At 38.3% G+C, this 21071-nt stretch overlaps 1 protein-coding gene across 5 annotated transcripts in view; it reads left to right on the forward strand.

Moving 5' to 3' along the window:
* cntrl (centriolin) overlaps window positions 1-21071 on the forward strand; it is a 118580-nt gene that overhangs the window by 26125 nt on the left and 71384 nt on the right. For all 5 annotated transcript variants that reach the window (XM_043720291.1, XM_043720294.1, XM_043720295.1 and 2 more), the window contains 2 exons: window positions 843-952; window positions 1960-2154. In XM_043720291.1, coding sequence (XP_043576226.1) covers window positions 843-952; window positions 1960-2154 — 305 coding nt within the window. The remainder of the gene's footprint in view (window positions 1-842; window positions 953-1959; window positions 2155-21071) is intronic.

A 21071-nucleotide genomic window follows, 5' to 3' on the forward strand; every position in this document is an offset into this window, starting at 1 on the left:
AAAGTGGAGTCGCAGGTAGATAGGATAGTGAAGAAGGCGTTTGGTATGCTTTCCTTTATTGATCAGAGTATTGAGTACAGGAGCTGGGATGTCATGTTACGGCTGTACAGGACATTGGTTAGGCCACTGTTGGAATATTGCGTGCAGTTCTGGTCTCCTTCCTATCGGAAAGATGTTGTGAAACTTGAAAGGGTTCAGAAAAGATTTCCAAGGATGTTGCCAGGGTTGGAGGATTTGAGCTATAGGGAGAGGCTGAACAGGCAGGGGCTGTTTTCCCTGGAATGTCAGAGGCTGAGGGGTGACCTTATAGAGGTTTACAAACTTGAGGGGCATGGATAGGGTAAATAGGCAAAGTCTTTACCCTGGGGTCAAGGAGTCCAGAACTAGAGGGTGAGATGGGAAAGATATGAAAGAGACCTAAGGGACAACTTTTTCACACAGAGAGTGGTACATGTATGAAATAAACTGTCAGAGGATGTGGTGGAGGCTGGTACAATTGCAACATTTAAGAGGCATTTGGATGGGTATATGAATTGGATGGGTTTGGAGGGATATGGGCCGGGTACTGGCAGGTGGGACTAAATTTGGTTGGGATATCTGGTCGGCATGGACGGGTTGGACCGAAGGGTCTGTTTCCATGCTGTACATCTCTATGACTCTATGTATTCATTTTACAGAAAATTTCAGTCATAAGACTGAATTTGAATGCACAATATGAAAATTTCTCCAGTGTGTACTGTGATTGAGTTCCAAGTTAAATAGTGCAAAATACAAAGAAGAAACAAGTAATAGTGCTGTTCATCCATATTTCATTGCAAACTGTTTTTGGTCATTTTTCAAAGCGGAAGAGTCATTAAAGCAACTACAAAATGAAAAGGAAAAGACCCAACAACAAGTTTTGAGAAGCGTTGAAGAGCTGAAAAATCTGGAGGCATTAATAACAGAAAAGCAGGTATGTATTGATTAAAATGTAAGTATCTAGGAGCTACAAATTCACACTTGGAGATATTTCATCACGAGTTTGCACAGATAAACTCAACTAGTAATGTAAGTACTTTGGATGATCACAGTCCCCTAAAATTCCATCCTTGAAACCCTTCTGTTCCTTATCCACAGGTACAAGGTTAACTTTTATGTTCTTTTTACCTTTCCATCAACTGTCACCCACACAAGTCCACATGCTGTTCAGATTGCCTGTTTGACATCAAGTTATAGTTAAGCAATAATTTTCTTTTGTTTAACATCAAGAAAACGACAGTCAGTGATTCCCTCTGCCAGCCTGACAATTTTCTTAGATTGAGCAACCAAGACGTTCCGTTCCCCCAATCTTATTTTCCATGTCTGTAACATTGCCAAGTTTCAACTCCTTTTCACCTTCATAATTTAAATCATTTTTGTTAGTTTTTTTTTGCCATTTCTAGATTCAGTTATTCAAAACCATCCTGTCTGCCTTTGCATAGGGTTAGGGAATGGGTCTGGGTGGAATGGTCTTCAGAGGGTCAGTGTGAACTCGGGCCAATTGGCCTGCTTCCACACTGTAGAGGTTCTACAAGTCTTTTCATATTTTTGCTTTGTAGACTAAATACAAGTGCAGTGTTCCTCCACACAAAAGGGAGGAAGTTGTATTTGAATGACTTTAAAATCTGTAGTCCATGTCCTGGGGCATTATCCTTAGAGCTCCTGTTTGTTGACATTTGATTGGGAAATGGTGAATGATTGTTTTAAAAGGAAAGAAGGAATAACTTGAAAAATGTTAGTTTTGTCAGTAGGAGGTATGAATATAATCATATGTCCGATTGATAAGCAATGTGATAAGCTATGTACGATATCCTTGAAGATTATTAGGGAAAATCTGAAGTGATAACTATAATATTTTAATGTTTTGCATGTGAGACAAAGCTGAAAACTTGTTGATGAATTCCGTACACTCTACTATCATCATCTGTACTCAATGTGTAGGAGTCAGAAATTGAGAAAGATCAGCTCCGTCAGCAATTGGCACAGAAGATCCAGCTAATTAACAAACTGCGTAAGGAAACTGAGCAAGTGGGGCAGCAGGTGGAAAGACATTGGAAGGAGATGGAAGAAAAACAAGATGAGATTGATGATCTAGGAAAGGTCCTGAAGTCTCTTGATATTAAAGACCCTCGACATGTGAGTAGGAATCAAGAAGTAAAACAATATGAACCTCATGCCTTTAATAAAGTCACCAGGGTGTTCATGTCCTTTTGTTTATTATAAAAGGAAGGGAGAAGGGGAAGGAGAAAAATAAGCTAAAATTCGGGCTGAACTGGTTTTTGCCATATGTACATGATTTTTTTACAACCCAAATGATAAAGAAAACTCAGAAATTTTCAGTTTTATACTTGATACTTGGAACTCTCCAGAGAATAGGATTCAAAGTTGTGTACCTTACTACATAAATATTTTTAATTCAATCTGCCTGGATTTGAGCCCAAACCTTCTGGTACAAAGATCGGGTCACTGCCACAGTGCCATAAGAGCCCTTTTGCCATACTATGTTGTCTGACCATGAAAGAATCTGGCTAGCATAAGTTTATAATTAAGTGGCACCTAATCTAGTTTTCAGTTCTTCTACAAAATACGCAATCTGACTAATTCAAAAAAGTAATGATTCATCTAATTTCTTGTATGTGCAGGCCATCTTAACAAAGATTAATTTTTGCAAGATGACAATACAAGATTGATTAATATATAGTCTCGTGTAATACACTGCCATTGTTATATTTCATCTGTGAGATTTGCAACATTTCTGTCTCTAACGTATATGAAACTGATGAGATTCAACAAGGAATTGTACTTTGTCAAATAAAAACCAAAACTGCTGATGTAATTTCACAGCAGTAATAACTCATGTTCAAGGCTTTTACAGAAAGGAAGACTCCTACATAAAGGTTAAAGATATTCCCTGACAGAAACTAGTGCAAAATCAGTCTGTTTATGAGAATGATCCTTGCATGAAAAGGAAAAATGTATTTTAATAAATATTTACTACAATAACAGCTAGTATAATTGAAAATTGTTTTGTATCTGTAACACCAATTAATAACTAATAGATTTAGTTTCTTGTATAATAATCCTGAGAAATACAACATTGTAAATGGACAAAATCTTTTCACAGAACATAGCTGTTTGGATATTTATTTCCCTACATCAAGTGGCAGATTGTGTTCAAAGGTTGATTTTTCTGCCTAAGTATATTGAGTAAATCTGAAGGCTTTATGCTCTGTCTGGATTAGTTGTAATTTATAAAGTGATATTTAAATGTGTTTATTTGGGTGAGTGCTGTACAAAACCACAAGGTATCAGATCTGGCTGAAATAAGTGTATGCACAGCGCTTGCTTTAATTAATGTACTGATCCATCAGCAACTTGTAAAAGGGAGAAGCTGTGAATTGTGAATCTCCACAAGGTATTGGATGATTTTCACCACCCTGCTGTGGACTTCATGAAAAAACCAATTTGCACTTAACCTCCCAGTGATTTTCATGATGTTGTTGAATTTCCACATTAATTGGCCACATAAAGTTATGTCTTATGTGCCTTTTAATAACGTGATAATTTTTAATGGCTTTTAGTCAACTTCCTTTATTCAGAAGGTGAAAAATTGTGAATGTGGAGGATTTAAGAACATAGTTTTTTATTTTAAAAATTAAAATTAGTTTCTTTGTCTCTATTTTCTCCCTTCAATCTAATGTTTCTTTTTCTGTCTTTATCTCACTTTCTATACCTGATTTGATGTCAAACTTTTCCACACTAATTTACCTTCCTTTCAGTTCTTCCTCATTGGTAAGGAGAAGAGTTTGCAGAGAGTGCACAGATCTTGAAGAAATTTTCTCAAAATGTTTCGGGGAACATTTGTCCAATGTAAATTGGACTCTGGAAAAATTAAGGTTGTTCTCCTTTAGAATGGAGAAAGCTAGAGGAGGTTTAATAGAGGTGTCTTAAACAATGAAGAGTTTAGGTAAAGAAATAGTCCCCACTGGTTGTGGGGTTTACAGAGGTCACAGATTTAAGATGACAAGCAAAAGAGCAGAAATGACACAAGGAAAAGCTTTAGAAAACAATTATTAATTGGAATGCGTTGCCTGGTAATGTTGAGTACAGATTAAAGAATAATATTCCAGAACAAATTAGATAAACATTTGAAGAGAAGTAATTACAGCAGTATGGGTAAAGAGTAGGGGAGTGGAACTAACTGGTTTGCTCTTCAAAAGAGCCACCACAGGGCCACTAAGTTGAATGGCTTTATTTGACTTACTGTTTCATAATTCTCATAATCCTTTTGCACTCGAGTTTTAGAACTTGTGGCTGATCTCAACGCCACTCATGTGATTGACTGTTTGTCATGTAATGATTAACAAAACTGAACACAGTTCTCTGTTGCCAAGGCATTATACAGTTTTAATATATTATTGACTTGTGCAGAAACCAATATTAAACATTTAATTAAATCAATTCCAATATAATCAAGCATTCTTTTTGCTTTTGAGTTTGGTACAGGTGGATGTGTATGTTAGTTTCTTCCTGTCCTTTTTTCTTATATATCCATTAATACATTTCAGCCATCTAGGTTTTACATACACAAGTCATTTTTAAAGGCACTGTTATTGGGAACTATTGTGAGATCAGGAGACCTCATCACAGCATGCTCTGGTATTCAAAATTAAAGCTGTAGCAACAGGAAGAGGTAGGAGCTTTAAGCAGTAAAGTAGAAAGTTCAGAGGTGGTGCTAGAAAGACGAGAAGCCAAAGAGCGGCCTTAGAGGGAAGGAGTGGAGACCTTGAGAACAATAGAGATGAGAGGAGTTGGGAGTCCAAAAAAGGTGCTGGAACGGTGAGAGAAAATTGTGCCAAGGTGAGATGGGTGAAGAGTAGGGAAGCATGAATTTAAAAGGGATTGGGGAATAAATGTTATTATGAGCTAGTAATGATGAGAAGGGAAACCTGCCTCGCTGACCTTGGGAGCAAGGAATGCATCTTGTGATTGGAATGTCTTGGAGAGAGAAAGTGCCTTTTGTGAACTCCAAAGTTATAACCAGACAGCATGTGAGAATAACAAAGTAAAAGTACATGTGAAGTGAGGGACTGTTGAAAGGGATAGAGTCTCTTTGAACTAAAAAGATAAAGAATCTCTGTGAAATGGTGGAATGCCTGCTGAGGTAGCTTTATGGGAATTGATTTCTCAATTTCAACGTCGTGTTCAAAAATAGCTAAAGTAAACAACTTTGGAGATTAAAAATTAAACACATTCTGGGATTGCATGTAATTCATTTTAGTGTCACAAGGTGGCATGAGTGATTATTTGTCAATTGTTTTGACCTCTGTTATGATTAATTTAAATTACATTAGTTTTAATTTTCCTTATTGCTGCTTGGCATTTATTTTAGTAATTGGAATGTAATTTAGTAATTGGGGAAAAAAAACAAAATATTCAATTCCTACTTAATAGTAGATTAATGCCAAACCTTGCAGTATTTCTTAAAGACTTATAGCTAAGGTTATCGGAGGGTGCATAGCCCAAATTCACATGAAAGTACATTTTTCCCCAAAATTTCATGTTCTTGACCTTCATTGTTTCTGGTGCAAATGAAGGCCTGTACTGCACTATACTTGCAATACATTACCTTACATTTGATGTGGAATGAAGTATTATTAGGATCTGGAATCCTGTACCTGAATATGTGATGGAAGCTAATTAATTAAAAAAATGTTCAGAAGGCACTTGAAGATGAAAAGCTTGTAGTTATGGACAAAAGGCAGAGATGTAGGATTAAGCTGTTGCATAGAAGTAGGCACAAGCAGCTGGATAGCCAACTCCTGTGTGTGCGTTTCCATGAGTCTGTTTCATTTTTAAAAAAAGTCAATGAAAATCTAGAAGTTACATGTTTTGTACTTAATTTTTTAATTAATTCATGGAATGTCGGCATCACTGGTTAGATCAGCATTTATTGCCAATTTTAATTGCACAGAGGTCAATTAAGTGCCAACCACATTTCTGTATTCAGCATTTTCACCTCACACATCAACACAAGCTATGCTGTTTCAGTAGTTAATAGAAGCATTACTGTAAAATGGTTATTGGAAAATGTAATTGTATCTGGATAATTTTAATTTGAAACTTTTGACAATGTAGTTACAAACTCCAGATTCCCCTGATTTTTTAGCTTGATACATAAAAAGAAATGAAAACATGTATGCGTGATGGTAAATTCATGGAGGAAAGATCACAATTAGATGTGAGCAAGTTCGCTTAATAGTATATCTTGCTTATGTTGTGTTTCATGTACTAACTTGTGATGACATTAAAGAGATAAAATATTAGTAATTTTTAAACTGTACTTGAAGATTGGTCTAGTTTGCTAAGATTTGGCTTATCACATTTGGTCAATGAAAGAGTTAAATGTTGGCAGTGCAGAGCTCATGTAAGAGATAGCTTTGGAACAGTTTTGTTGTTGTGCTAATCAAAGTGCTACTCTGTTCCACATTCTTGGAATACAGAAGCTGTGATGTAACTAAATAGTTAACAGCTGTGGATGAACTCAAGTTTTGCTTCTAACCTGTTTGTGCAATTTTATTTTCAAGTTTAGCCTATGTAATGTAAAGAAATTCTATGATTGGAAAATAAATGAGTTTTGTTTAGAAACAATTAGTTCCAGAAGACTGCTTAAGTGGTTTGAATAATTATATTAATGCTTACAATTCAGGCTTTGAGGCGTGTTCATCTTTGGTAGCTGACAAAGTCCAAAATTTTTTGGAATCATGCCAAGTAGCAAGGAATATAGCTAGGATAAGCTGTCTGCATTAATTGATTCTAGTTGTACAGTTATTAGGCAGTACGTCAATAATTTGTTGTCTAAGACTGTAGAGACTTAAAACCTTTGAGTTGATCTAATGTGTGTAATATTTTCATTGGTTTGTATGCCTTTGTGTCAGGCAGTCAGTAGTACTAAGGACTGCACAGCGCTGCCTCTGGAGAGATTAAGGAAGCAGTTGGTTCAGTTGCTTTGGATTGGCTGCACAAAGCACTTCCTGTGTTGTGATTTGAAGCTTGTAGCATAACTGCAATTCTCCGGAAAACAAACCAGCTGATCTCCATCATGCTTATGCATTAATGTTGTAAAAGAAGTGAATGAGAAAAGTTTGACTAAAGTTTCTTCAAGTTGAAAGGACTGTAACTTAGAAAAGGCAATGTGAGTAATGAGAACAGGAAGTTTGATTAAGGAAGTTGGCTAAGGCATTTGACTTGCTGCTTGTCAAAAACGAATAGAGGAACTTAGTTTCTATACGGTTTAAAACTTTTTAACAAATCATCAATGGAATTAAAAGGATTGTTTGGCAATTGAAGTCGTACATTTATGTTCATTTTTCTATTTCTCTTTGCAGTTATGTAATTAGTTGGCTACTTTATGTTCTGTCAAAGTATTGTTGAATGTGGATTCTTTTATACGTGGATATTGCTGTGCTTCTGGGGTTTTTTTAATAATAAAAGGAACAAAATTGCTGTCTAAAGAAGTTGTATGCCAGTATAGATATTCTATTTGATAACCTGAGAATCTAAGAATTTAGTGGAGTTGTAAACTTTCAAGTATTAATTGTTTTGTTTACCCTGCAAATTGTTTTATGTTATGTATGTGCAAAAATATTCTTGTATGTCCCTAATACTGCAAAACTGTGGATTTAAAGTTATACAGAACTAAAGAACAGTTTAAAACTGTTTAAACAAGCCAGAGTATTGATAATTCTTTTTTGGAAAAATGTTTATAGTTTCTAATACTTGCACACCCTTGAGGATTCAAGTACATTCATATTTTTAAATGTTGAATTCCAAAGCCACAGCTAATTAAAAAAGAAATCTGATTGATTGAACATTATCTTAGTATTTAAGAATGTGCATCACAATATCTGCTTGTAAGTTAGGTTTTAGTTTTAAGTTTGGTTTTTGCTAGCATGAAGGACTGGAGAATGGTCAATGTTGCTCCTTCGTTTAAGAAGGGGAACCCAGCTAATCCAGGGAATTATAGGCCAGTGAGCCTGACGTCAGAGGTGGGAAGCTATTGGAGAAGATACTGAGAGACAGGATTTATTCACATTTGGGAACAAATGGACTTGTTAATGATAGGCAGCGTGGGTTTGTGCAGGGAAGGTCATGTCTCACCAGCTTGATTTTGTGGAGGTGACAAAAATGATTGAGGGAAGGACATTGGATGTTATCTACATAGACTTTAGTAAGACATTGATAAGGTATCTTATGGCAAGCTGGTACAAAAGATAGAGATATAGAAGACAGAGGATAGTGGTGGAAGGGTGCTCTTTAGAATGGAGATCAGTAAATAATGGTGTTCCACAGAGATCAGTGCTAGAACCATTGTTGTTTGCAATATATATGTAAAATCTGGAGGAAAATGTAGGTGGCTTGATTAATAAGTTTGCAGATGAAGCCAAAGTTGGCAGAGTTGATTGGAAAAGGATTGTCAAAGGATACAGTGAGATGCAGATAGAATTCAGATTTGTACAGAGAAATGATAGATAAACTTTAATCTGAACAAATATGAAGTGATGCATTTTGGAAGATCAAATATAGGTGTCAATTATACAATAAATGGCAGAACCCTTAGGAGCATTGACATAATGTGGGATCGAGGTGTACAGGTCCTGAAAGTGGCAATGTAGGTGGATAAGGTCGTCAAGAAGGCCTTCATTTGCATTCATCAGCTAGGACATCGAATATAAAAGTTTGTAAGTTTATGTTACAGCTGATAAAAAAAAACTTTTGTTCGGCCACAGCTGGAACATTGCGTGCAGTTCAGGTTGCCACACGACCAGAAAGATGTGGATGCTTTGGAGAAGGTGCAGAGAAAGTTTTCCAGGATAGTGCTTGGACTGGAGGGTTTTAGGTATGAGGAGAGGTTGGATAAACTCAGATTGGTTTTACTGGAAAGACGGTGGCTGGGGGGCGACCTGATGAAAGTCTACAAAACTGAGAAGCATAGATAAGGGGGATAGTCACAAAAAAGTGCTGTTGCTATTTAAGATAACTCTGGTTCTATATTCTGAACTCTAGCAATGTTCATGAATTTTTATTAACTATTAAATTGACAATATTTTTAAATGTACACCCCATGAAGCATTTAAAAGCAAGTATCTATTCCTTTTACCCTTCAACCACAGACAAGAGTGTTTTGTAAATTGCCATTTTATTTGGTAAGAAAGGCCTTAACGTTGATTTGTGTATCTTGTTAATTGTGTACATGAGCATTAGGTTAATGGGCTCATTCTTCTTTTACATTCTATAATTACAAATTTGTAAACTTGGGTCATGCTAACCTTATTATTTGCTAACCATATCCTTGCACTTGACCTAAGCTGTTGAATTGTTGTAAATGTGAAATGGCAGAATTGACATTTCTGACAGGTAGTACCTAGGAGTGGTAATGCTGTTAGTGGTGTCTAGAGTTTAAATCTGCTGGTAGGGGTACAATACAATTGGCAGGTGTGTTCCACTCTTCAAGTGTATTTGGTGAGTAGTCATTGCATAGAATCACAGCTGAGTTATTTGTTTAAATTGTGTAAAACACATCACTTTGGTTGGTGTGTCTACAAACGTTCCACTGAAAACAACTGAGACACAATACCTCTGCTAATATTTTTGTTCTAAATTTATATAGGAATGATAAAATTTATACCTGAGAGAAAATTTAGAATTTTGAATGAAATTTATGTCCTGAATATCTAAATAAAATTCCATACAATGGAAGGCTTAGCTGTCAGGTGTGGAAAATGGATGTAGGTTATGTTTGTTTGAAGATCTGTTCCAGGATTGTTCAGACTATTTGTTACAGAAGTTCAGCAACTATGCTTGTAAAACACAAGCACCAGTACAGTCCACACGTAATATGTTGCCAGCATATTTTCCCCGCACTTTCTGTTTTTAGCCTAGGATACCATAGCTTGGATGAGGAATTCAGACAATATTCTGGGACTGACCAGAGAGAAGGTTATTTGAGACTTGGTATTGTGTAATGTGATAGGATTGATTAATAATATCAAAAGAAAGGCATTTCTAGGTAGCAGTGACCACAATATGATTGAATTTTGCATCCAATTTGAGTGAGTCAATGTTTGATCCAAGATGAATATTTTAAACTTGAATAAAGGCATGAATGTGGACAAGAAGGCCGAGCTAGCTGAAATAAGCTGGCAAACTAGGCTAGGGGATAGATCAATTAGAAATGCAGTAATAGACATTTAAGAGGCCAGTTCAGAATGCTAAGAATAAGTGTATTTCTGCAATACAAAGAAAATGTTTAAGCAGTGGATCCACCATCCACGGTCGACTAAAGAAGTTGGGAAAGCATCAGATTTAAGGAAAAAACATTTAATTACGCAAAGGTGAGTGACAGGTCAGATGATTGGTCAGAGTATGATGAACAGCAGAGGATGACTGGAAGATTATTCAGGAGGAAGATAACAGGCGGTGGGATGAAGCTAACTAGAAATATAAAAATAATGGCAAGTGTTTCTATGGGTGTTTAAAATGGGAAACAGTACATAAAGTGTGTGTTGGTCCTTCAAAGAGTGAGAATAGACATTTCATATTGGATAATAAGGAAATGGCAAATGAAATGAACAAATTATTTGCTCTGTCTTTGCTATAGAGGGTACAAAAGCATTCCAGTCAAAGCTGCAAAATAAGAAGTGGAAGGGAGAGAGGAACTCAGTAAAGTTACCGTTCCTAGTGAATTACTTGATAGAGCTGCAGGCTGTCCAGTTTCCAGGTCCAGGTAGACCTCCTTGTCAGGATTTAAATGAGTAGCAAATGAAATAGTAGGTGGGTTGCTGTTCATTTTCCAAAGTTCACTAGATTCAAGACAGATTCCATCAGACTGGAAAGCAGCGGATATAACGCCTCTGCTAAAGAAGAGAGGGAAGCAGGAAACCATAGGCCAGTTACATTGATATTTATCATGACAGGGTGATAGAATCATAGATCATTTAAAGATGTTATAGCTGGGCACTTTAAAAAGCTCAAGTACACGAAGAGTGAGCAGGTTATGTGAAAGGGAAATCGTATTTAATGTCAGGAGGCACTGATATAGCGGCATGGAGACCAAAACTGCATATAATATTTGAGATGTGGTCTGTATAATTGAAGCATACCATCCTAACTTTTAGGTTCTATTTCACATGATAAACAGTAGTATCCCATTAACCACCTTAGCCAATTAGCTTTTGTTTTCAGTCCAGAAGAATCTAGAATTAGTAAAGTTTTAGTTCAGTTCATAATATTCCAGGATTGAGTTCAGAAGCAAGTTTAATTTTTCTCCTAGAAGGAATTTTTCAGCATATCTGAGTGACCAATTAGAGCAAAGAAAGAAAGAACAAAGAAGATATTACAGCCCAAGAACAGGCCCTTCAGCCCTTCAAACCTGTGCTGATCCAATCCACTGTCTAAACCTATCGCCCAATTCCTAAGCATCTGTATCCCTGTGCTTCCCACCTCCTCATGCATTTGTCCAGATCCACCTTAAATGAATCTACCGTGCCTGCCTCTACTACCTCTGCTGGCAACACATTCCAGGCACCTACCTCTGTGTAAAGTACTTTCCGCATGTATCCCCCTTAAACTTTTCTCCTTTCACCTTGAACGTGGGACTTCTCGTTACTGAATCCCTCACCCTGGGAAAAAGCTTATCTCTATCCATCCTGTTTATACCCTTCATGATTTTGTAGACCTCAGTCAGGTCCCCCCCCATCTCCTTTTTTCTAATGAAAACAATCCTAACCTACTCAACCTCTCTTCATAGCTAGCACCTTCCATACCAGACAACATCCTCATAAACCTTCTCTGCACCCCCTCCAAAGCATCCACATCCTTTTGATAATGTGGTGACCAGAACTGTACACAGTGTTCTAAATGTGGCCGAGCCAAAATCTTATACAATTTTAACATGACCTGCCAGCTCTTATACTCAATATCCTGCCCAAGGAAGGAAAGCATACCATATGCCTTCTTGACCACTCTGTCCACCGGTGCAGCCACCTTCAGGGTACAATGGAACTGAACTCCCAGATCTCTCTGCTCGTCAACTTTTCCCAAAGCTCTTCGTTTACAGTATAGTTCGCTCTAAAATTAGACCTCCCAAAATGCATCACCTCACATTTACCCGGATTGAACTCCACCTGCCACTTCTCTGTCCAACTCTCCAGTCTATCTATATTCTCCTATTTTTTTTGACAGTCCCTTATGCTTTCTGCTACTCCACCAATCTTCGTGTCATCTGCAAACTTACTGAGCAGACCACCAATCCCCTCTTCCAGATCATTTTATGTATATCACAAACAGCAGTGGCCCCAGCACTGATCTCTGTGGAACACCACTGGTCACCTTTCTACATTTTGAGAAACTCCCTACAACTACTACGCTTGGCCTCCTGTTGCTCAACCAGTTCTTTATCCACCTAGCTAGAAGACCCTGCACACCATGTGACTCCACTTTCTCCATTAGTTTACCATGGGGCACTTACTTCAACATAAGGGGTTAGTTTGCAAATTTTCCAAAACAGGCCAGTTTGATTAGAAATCTGCAGGTTACTAGGACTGAGGAAAGTTAAGCTCTCAGACTTGGGACAAGTTCCTGTCCATGGAATTGTCAGGCATGCAGTCCGGGGATACATTAGGGGCCTGGGTGTGGGCGGGATGCTCTTCCAAGGTTTGGTGCAGCTCGCTGGGCCAAATGGCCTCTTTCGGCACTAGGGATTCTATGACAAAAAATTGTAGAGTTGTTTAAGAAGAAAGAAAGAATTGAGATGAGATGTCGGCATCCCTGGCTGAGCCAGTATTTATTGTCCATCCCTAGTTACAATTGAGAAAGTAGTGGTAAGTTCTCTTTTTGAACACTGCAGCCAATCTGCTAATGTGTGGAATTGAATTGAATTTATTTTCACGTGTACCAAGGCACAGTGAAAAGCTTTGTCTTGTAAGCAATGCAGGCAGATCACATAGTTAAGTCACGTAGATAAGTGAATAATAGGTAACAACGGCAAAAACAAAAACACAAGTACAGGCTAAAGTTAAGAGTTTGAATGTCCATTCGGTATTCTCGCAACAGTAGGGTAGAAACTGTTTCAAAACCGGCTGGTGTGTGTGTTCAGGCTTCTGTACCTTCTCCTTGACGGTAGAGGTTGAAAATAAACTTTGCCAGGGTTGGATGGATCTTTGAGAGTGCTGACAGCCTTTCCTTGACAGCGGACCTGGTAGATGAATTCTGTAGATGAGAGGTTGGCCTTTGTGATTGTCCACCACTCTCTGTAACCGCCTCCGATCCTGAATGGTACAGCTTCCATACCAAGTAGTGGTACATCCAGACGTGGGGCGGCATGATGGCTCAGTAGTTAGCACTGCTACCTCACAGCACCAGGGTCCTGGGTTCGATTCCCGCCTGTCTGTGTGGAGTTTGCACATTCTCCCTGTGTCTGCATGGGTTTCCTCCGGGTGCTCCGGTTTCCTCCCACAATCCAAAGATGTACAGGTCAGGTGAATTGGCCATGCTAAATTGTCCACAGTGTTAGTCAGGGGTAAATATAAGGTAGGAGAATGGGTTTGGGTGGGTTTCTCTTCGGAGGGGCGGTGTGGACTTGTTGGGCCAAAGGGCCTGTTTCCACACTGTAGAGAATCTAATCTAATAATGCTCTTGATGGCACACCTATAAAAGTTGGCAAGGGTATTCACCGTCCTGCCAAATTTCCTCAGCTGCCTGAGGCCTCTGTAACCAGTGTGTCCACATGAAGAATCCAAGAAAGCTTGTGTGGATGACCATCCCAGGTGCTTGACACTCTCTACATGTTCCATCTTTGTGCTGTTGATGTGTAGTGTATGAGTAACATCCTGCTGAAAGTCTACATAATGGGTATTAATGGAGCAGATGAGCTTGACTCTGAAGTTGTTATCAATTAAAATTTAGGACTGCTAGAAATAAACCTGATCAGGTTTTTGTACAATTTGCAAGAGAAAAGTAAATGCTGTGGGACCAGTGCTTCCACTCTCAAGTTAGAGAGCAACTTTTGAGAATATGAGGAAAATCCTCATTACAAATGAATTCAGCAAGAGCTTTTCTGCAAACCTTAAATCTTATTTGAATTACATCAAATAGCAAAGATCTGAGAAGCAGCAATTTGGGAGATGCCAATGCTAGCGCACACAGCCAGCTGGGGAGATGGTCATATATGGATCCAAAAGAAAATTGGAGGGTTGGAAATTCCGCGGATGGAAGAGGTACTAGTTTTCGGGAACAAACAGAAGGATGCCAAAATCATACGAGACGCTAGAATCAAAAAGTGTTTCTAGTAATAAGACTGCATACCAAAGCCAGTTGCTGTAAATTAAGTGGGAGACTGATCCCTGTAGTTGGGACACCTGAGGAATCATGGGAGAAGGTTGCATCAGAAAAAGAAATGGATTTTAAAACTGTTGATACAATACAAAGAAATATACTTTCTTAGAATCTTCTAAGAAGGGAGAGGTGACATAGGACAGTCAAGAAATTTCTTCATTTGTTCATGATAAAAGCAGATTGGAAGTTATGAATATTTTATTTCAGATCGAGGAGTAATCCCTGGCATTTCAAATTGTGATAAACTATCCAAGGTGTTGAGAGACATTTGAGCAAGTTAGTCATTAAAGCTAGCTGATCATATCATATCTTCCAGAGGGGTTAATGAAGAAAATATTAATTTATATGTAATATATACATTAAAAGTTACAAAACCGTCTAATTATGAAGTGTTGGATTAAAGAATAACTTGGTGAATGGATAAGTTGCAGTTGAAACAGTTCAAATAATGCCTTCAGACCGATATGGTTTTACCTTGCAGTGTGACCTAACTGGTTCAAAAATATTAGTCTCACCAAAGTGGTGGAACAGCCAGTAGAGATGAGAGTAACTGAAATGTTATAGGAGGAACATCCTGGATTGTTTCTTGACTCTGTTATGGTTAGATCTCAGATGGATAGATTTAGACAGCAAAAAAGTCTGGAAAAGGGGTGATGACTTGTAAATCAAGTTATCAGATAAATTTTCCAAAATATTTAAAGATAAAAGATAAAGGCTAAGAGAATAAGGCTGAAATGTATATCCTATCTTTTTTAATAGAAACGCATCAAGCAGATTCTGCATTGTAATTGCAATATCAAACAATCAACTCTGAAATTGAATTAAAATTGGTACTTGAGTGTTATTATTTGAAAAACCAAAACTGGTGAGGAATGGAAACCAGCTCAAATATCAGTCAATAAAGAATGGTCCAGCAAGTGGTGTTCCCATCTGAATATTGTAACAAATGTTACAAGTGGTGCATAAAATTCTAATTGAAAAAAAATTGGATAAAATATCAAAAATTTTTATTGTCCAGGATTTCACTGACTATACCTGTCAGTAGAGAAATCCCAATCATCAATTAAGCCTGTGCTTTTAATCACATTACCATCTTTTAAATAACCATTTAGCAGGGTCTTAATCAATTGTGTAGGACCTCTATCTAAAATTAGAAATGATGCAAGTATGTTTTTACAAATATGGATGTGACATCAAGGTTTCCTGAAGTATTGCCTTCAGGGAGAATTATTAAATAATGCAAGAAAAAGTTTGATCAATTTTTAATGAGATGCGGATGACCCAAAGAGAGACAATCATATCATTGTTCAAAATTTATGCTATAAATATTCACAGAAATAATGGAGAGTTTGGGAATCGAGCCATCTCCATCTTGTGCTTGGCACCCACAATCCTAAGCAGCTGTGGAAAGATGGCTTCAAACTTTCATGATTAGAGCTTATTATCAGGAATATCCTTATGATTGGGATGAAGGAATTCCCTTGTTACTACCCTTGCCATTTGGTATGCTTCTAATGAGTCCACAGGATTCAGTCTCTTTGAACTTGGTGTATGAACATAAGGTGAGAGGACCACTTAAATCAAGGAAAAATTTATAAATCAAAATTCAGAGACTACATTTCTAATCTGTGTTTAGAGTTTGAGAGAAATTAACAAAAACATTTGAATAGTGCTCTTCTGGGATGAATAATGAGCAATCAACCAGTCTGCTCTGATCATCAATAAAGAGATGGAAGTGGCTGTTCAGTGCTGTCAAGCAGCACTTGGGAGTAGCCGTCTCACTTACACAGCCTGGGTTTTGCCTGTACCATGCAACTCCCAACTTCATTGTAGCCTTGTTTCAAGCATGGACAAAGCTCAGGTTACAGATGAGAATGACTGCTCTGTAACTGCATCAAAGCTGCACATAACAACAGGACCCATCAAACTGCTGTAGCAAAATGAGAGTGAGTAGGATTCCGGAGGAAAGTTCTCCACTGGTTAGAGACATACCTAGCACAAAGGATGATGTCAATGGTTGTTGGAGGTCAATAGCTTCAGCTCTGGAAGTACTCAGTGTGGTGTCCTCGACCCAACCACCTTCAACTGTTTATCAGTGCCTTTCCCTCCATTTAAAGGTCAGAAGGGTGATGTGCAGTCATCAGTGAACAATGTTCAGCACCATTTGCAATGACTCATGATGAAGCAGTCCATATCCAAGTGCAGCAAAACCTCAAGAAAATCTAGGCTTGGACTGAAAAGTGGCAAGTAACATTGCCTGGTCCCTTATGGCAACAAGAGAGAATCTAACTATTATCCAAAATTGCATAATTGGGTTTCTAAATATAGACAGATGCATGTTGTTTAACCCTGTGAAGAACTAAAAAAAAAATGTCAGAGGCAGCAGTGACTATGTTCAGCATTTTATCAGAGAATAAGGTATGGTCAGTAAGTTTGCAGATAACACCAAAATTGGTGGTATAGTGGACAGAGAAGAAGGTGACCTCTGAGTACAACAGAACCTTGATCAGATGGTTGAGGAGTGGCAGATGGCATTTAATCTAGATAAATGAGGTGCTACATTTTGGTAGGGCAAATTAGGGCAGGACTTTGCGTGCAATTCTGGCCTCCTTCCTGTCAGAGGGATGTTGTGGGAATTGGGCGGGAGGGGTGTTCAGTGGGAATTTGCAAGGATGTTGCCACGGTTGGAGAGTTTGAGCTGTGGGGGGAGGTTGGGTGGGCTGGGGCTGTTTTTCCTGGGGTGTTTGAGGCTGAGGGGTGACCTTGTGGAGGCTTGTAGAATAATGGGCTGCATGGATAGGATAAATAGAGGAAATCTTTTCCCTGGGGTGGGGGAGTCCAGCATTAGAGGGCATAGGTTTAGGGTGAGAGCAGAAAGATATAGAAGAGACCTGAAGGGCAACATTTTCACTCAGGGTGATGCATGTATGGAATGAGCTGCCGGAGGAAGTGGTGGAGACTAGTACAATTGCAACATTTAAAAGGCATTTGGATGGGTATAAGAATAAGAAGGGTTTAGAGGGATTTGGGCCAGGTGCTGGCAGGTGGGACTGGATTGGGTTGGGATACCTGGTCAGCATGAATGAGTTGGACTGAAGGGTCTGTTTCCATGCTGTACATCTCTATGACTAAATGGTAAGGTCCTGGGGAGTGTTGCCGATCAAAGGGACCTTAGAGTACAGGTTCATTGTTCCTTGAAAGTGGAATTGCAAGTAGATAACTTAATGAAAACAATTGGTACACTTGTCTTAATTGGTCAGTGCATTGACTATAGGAGTTGGGAGGTCATGTTGTGGCTGTACAGGACATTGGGTTGGCTACGATTGGAATACTGCATTCGATTCTGGTCTCCCTGCTGCAGGAAAGATGTTGCTAAATTTGAAAGAGGTTCAGAAAAGATTCACAAGGATGCTACCAAGGTTGGAGGATTTGAGCTATAGGGAGAGCTGAGTAGCTGGGGCTATTTTTCCTGGAGCATTGGAGGTTAAGGGAACGAACATTATAGAGGTTTATAAAATCATGTGGGGCATTGGTAGGGTGAACAGTCAAGGTCTTTTCCCAGGGTAGGAAAGTCCAAAACTAGAGGACATAGGTTTAGGGTGAGAGGGGAAAGAGAGGAAAGGAACCTAAAGGACAAAGTTTTCATGCAGATGATGGTGCATGTATGGAATGAGCTGCCAGAGGAAGTGGTGGAGGCTAGTACAATTACAACATTTAAAATGCATCTGGATGGGAATGTGAATAGGAAGGATATAGAGAGATATGGGCCAAATGCAGGCAAATGGAACAAGAATTATTTAGGATATCTGGTTGGCATGGACCAAAAAATATGTTTCCATGCTGTACATCTCTATTACTTTATAAGTAATTGTGGCCCCCTTGTGATGTCAATGGAAAAAAGCATTTACACTTTTGAGTTTGACAGGTAGCTTAAACCTGCAAGGCCATCAGCTTTAATTTAGTTCAGAAGACTGTAGGATTGAGTTGAGAAGCAAACCTGGTTTCTCTCCATTAGATGTTGTGACCTTTGTGGGACCTGGACTCACTGCACACTTGATATTTATGTGAATGATAAGGTTCTCTGGGTCATACGTGTGATTTAAAACTTTTGGCAAATGAGCAGACTAGGCACCACTTTAATCATATCACACTTTTCATTCTTCATTCTCATTCTCAGCTTGAGGGGTTGAATGGACTTCTCCTGTCACTATATCTTATTTCATTTTGAGAAGTTTGTCCAGTATGTCTAAGAATTTGGACAGGCTTTGTGTGATTATCCTGACCTGCCTTCTGCACTTGATTTCCTGTGGAGACAGGAAGCCCACTTCTAGAAATGTTAGTATTAAGTATAGCAGTTATGTCAGGAATGTGATGAAGGGCTTATGCCAGAAACGTCTTCACTCCTGTTTCTCAGATGGTGTCTGTTCTGCTGTGCTTTTCCAGCACCACACTTTTTGACTCTGATCTCCAGCACCTGCAGTCCTCACTTTCTCTTAGAAATACAGTGATCCTGTTTTGTTTCTCTGCACTTGTGATTAGTGCTTTAACTGTGTTAGATTTGTGAGACAAGACTGTTGGGTCAGAGATTGAGTGGTGATTTATGGCCCGTTCGTCGCACTTTTCTGTAAAATATCTATAGTGTATTATGATTCATTGTCAGACACGATTCCTTCAGATTTTTTCCATTCATACAATCTGGCATAGATGCAATCTGGCATTGAGGAATCTTTCAATTATCTGACAATTCTATTTTGTTCAAAAAAGACAATCTGTCTGCAATCAGTTCATGTGATAATTCATAAATTTCTATTTTGGAAATAGAGCCAGTCTGACTCCAGGTTGGGATGCAGGCAGACTCTAACCTCACACCTTTCATACATTGCCTACCCTGCGATATCAACTTTTAAAAATAAAACCTTACGTTATCTTGGAACTGTGATTTGAAAGACGTTCTGGGATTTATGTATCAATCAACTGAAACCTGAACCCCATTCTAAGTGATTACAGTCATTTAAGTTTGTTCAACACATTGCATCAGTCATATGACACTTTTTGTCTTTTACTATAAATTCTGTGTCCTATGATCCTGTCCCTCTAGCTACCTGAAAAAGGAGCAGCACTGCGAAAGTTTGTACCCACAAATAAACCCATTGCACTATAACCTGTGTTGTGTGATTTTTTTTAACTTTGTTCACCCCAGTCCAACACTGGCAGCTCCACATCATATCTGACGATAGTCAGTGACAAGTGGAAAATTGTTGCCATGCACGGTAAATAAATCTGTTGCAACTTTAGATCAAGAAGTGGAATCTTATAAAGGTGCTAAGGTTCTTTGTGTTGATGTGGTTAGTTGCTCTAGAATCTTTCTGTCATCCTCGCTGTTGTCTCTATCATTGTTAATCCCTGGCCAATACATTGTATTCCTGACCAAGTGCCTTGTTCACTTCATATTCATTTGTAATTGCAACAGTCTGCCCTGTTCTTTAGTTACAAAGCACCTGCTTTCCTTTAAAAATCAAGCCTTGAGATATCTAATTCATCTGTACAGCCAAAAGCATCTGACAGTGTCTGGAATATATTAGATCGGCTTTCTATAATAACTTTCCATAGTCCTTAGTCCTGGATCATTTGTTTCTTACTGATGTTTGTTGTGTTGGTGCTGACTAAAAGTCATCAAGTTAATCTTAAATATATCATCTATCTTAATGTGTACATGTAATTCTAATGCAGTGATTTCCAACCTTCTTAAGCACAAAATCACTTTTTGAAATTAAGTGCAATCCAGGATCTACCCAAAGAAAATATCCAGTAGTCAGTTTGTTTTTAATGTTATATAAATCTAAAACCAAGTCTGTATAATTATTCATTTTGTTCTCTACTCACCAAACCTCTTTGATACCTATGACTGCACATTATATACTGAAGCCTTGAAGTTTGCATTGTGGTTTGATGTTTGAGACTGCTCGTTCTATATAATACATCAGATGGGTATCTGTGAGGCTCTTGTCTTTCTTGGACTTGATTACTTTCGTTTGGGAGAAAAAAACATAAATGTGATCCTCACTTCATGCTCAAAACTGGACTGGCAATGGCCGCTAGTTCTATGTTCTACATCAAGCTTATTTGCTCATTAAAATGATCCCTCTTGAAATAATGTCATAGCAGCAACCATTTGTGAAAATCAGTTGTGTAAATTGTTAGGAGAAAGTGAGGACTGCAGATGCTGGAGATCAGATTCAAGAGTTTGGTACTAGAAAAGCACAGCCGGCCAGGCAGCTTCTGAAGAACAGGAGAATCGACCTTTCGGGCATAAGCCCTTCAAGAATGATGAAGGGATTATGCCTGAAACGTCGATTCTCCTGCTCCTCTGATGCTGCCTGACCTGCTGTGCTTTTCCAGCATCAAACTTTCGAGTGTGTATATTGTTACAAAGGTTCATCTTATGTTGTAGTTATTATTTAAGTATTTGAGTTCTGAAGTGGAAAAAAAATGAATTTTACTGTGAAGATCTGATTTTTTTTTGGAATTCTAGGCCAGAATTTCATTTTGAACATTGAGTTCAAAACAATAGTTACACCACATCATGTGATTTTAGCTAAATGACTAGAAAATTGTATGGGGAGTTAATGACAAAGGAGTTTCTGACTTGAGTTTTACAA

Source organism: Chiloscyllium plagiosum, chromosome 30, assembly GCF_004010195.1.
Source record: "Chiloscyllium plagiosum isolate BGI_BamShark_2017 chromosome 30, ASM401019v2, whole genome shotgun sequence".
Classification (NCBI taxonomy): Eukaryota; Metazoa; Chordata; class Chondrichthyes; order Orectolobiformes; family Hemiscylliidae; genus Chiloscyllium; species Chiloscyllium plagiosum.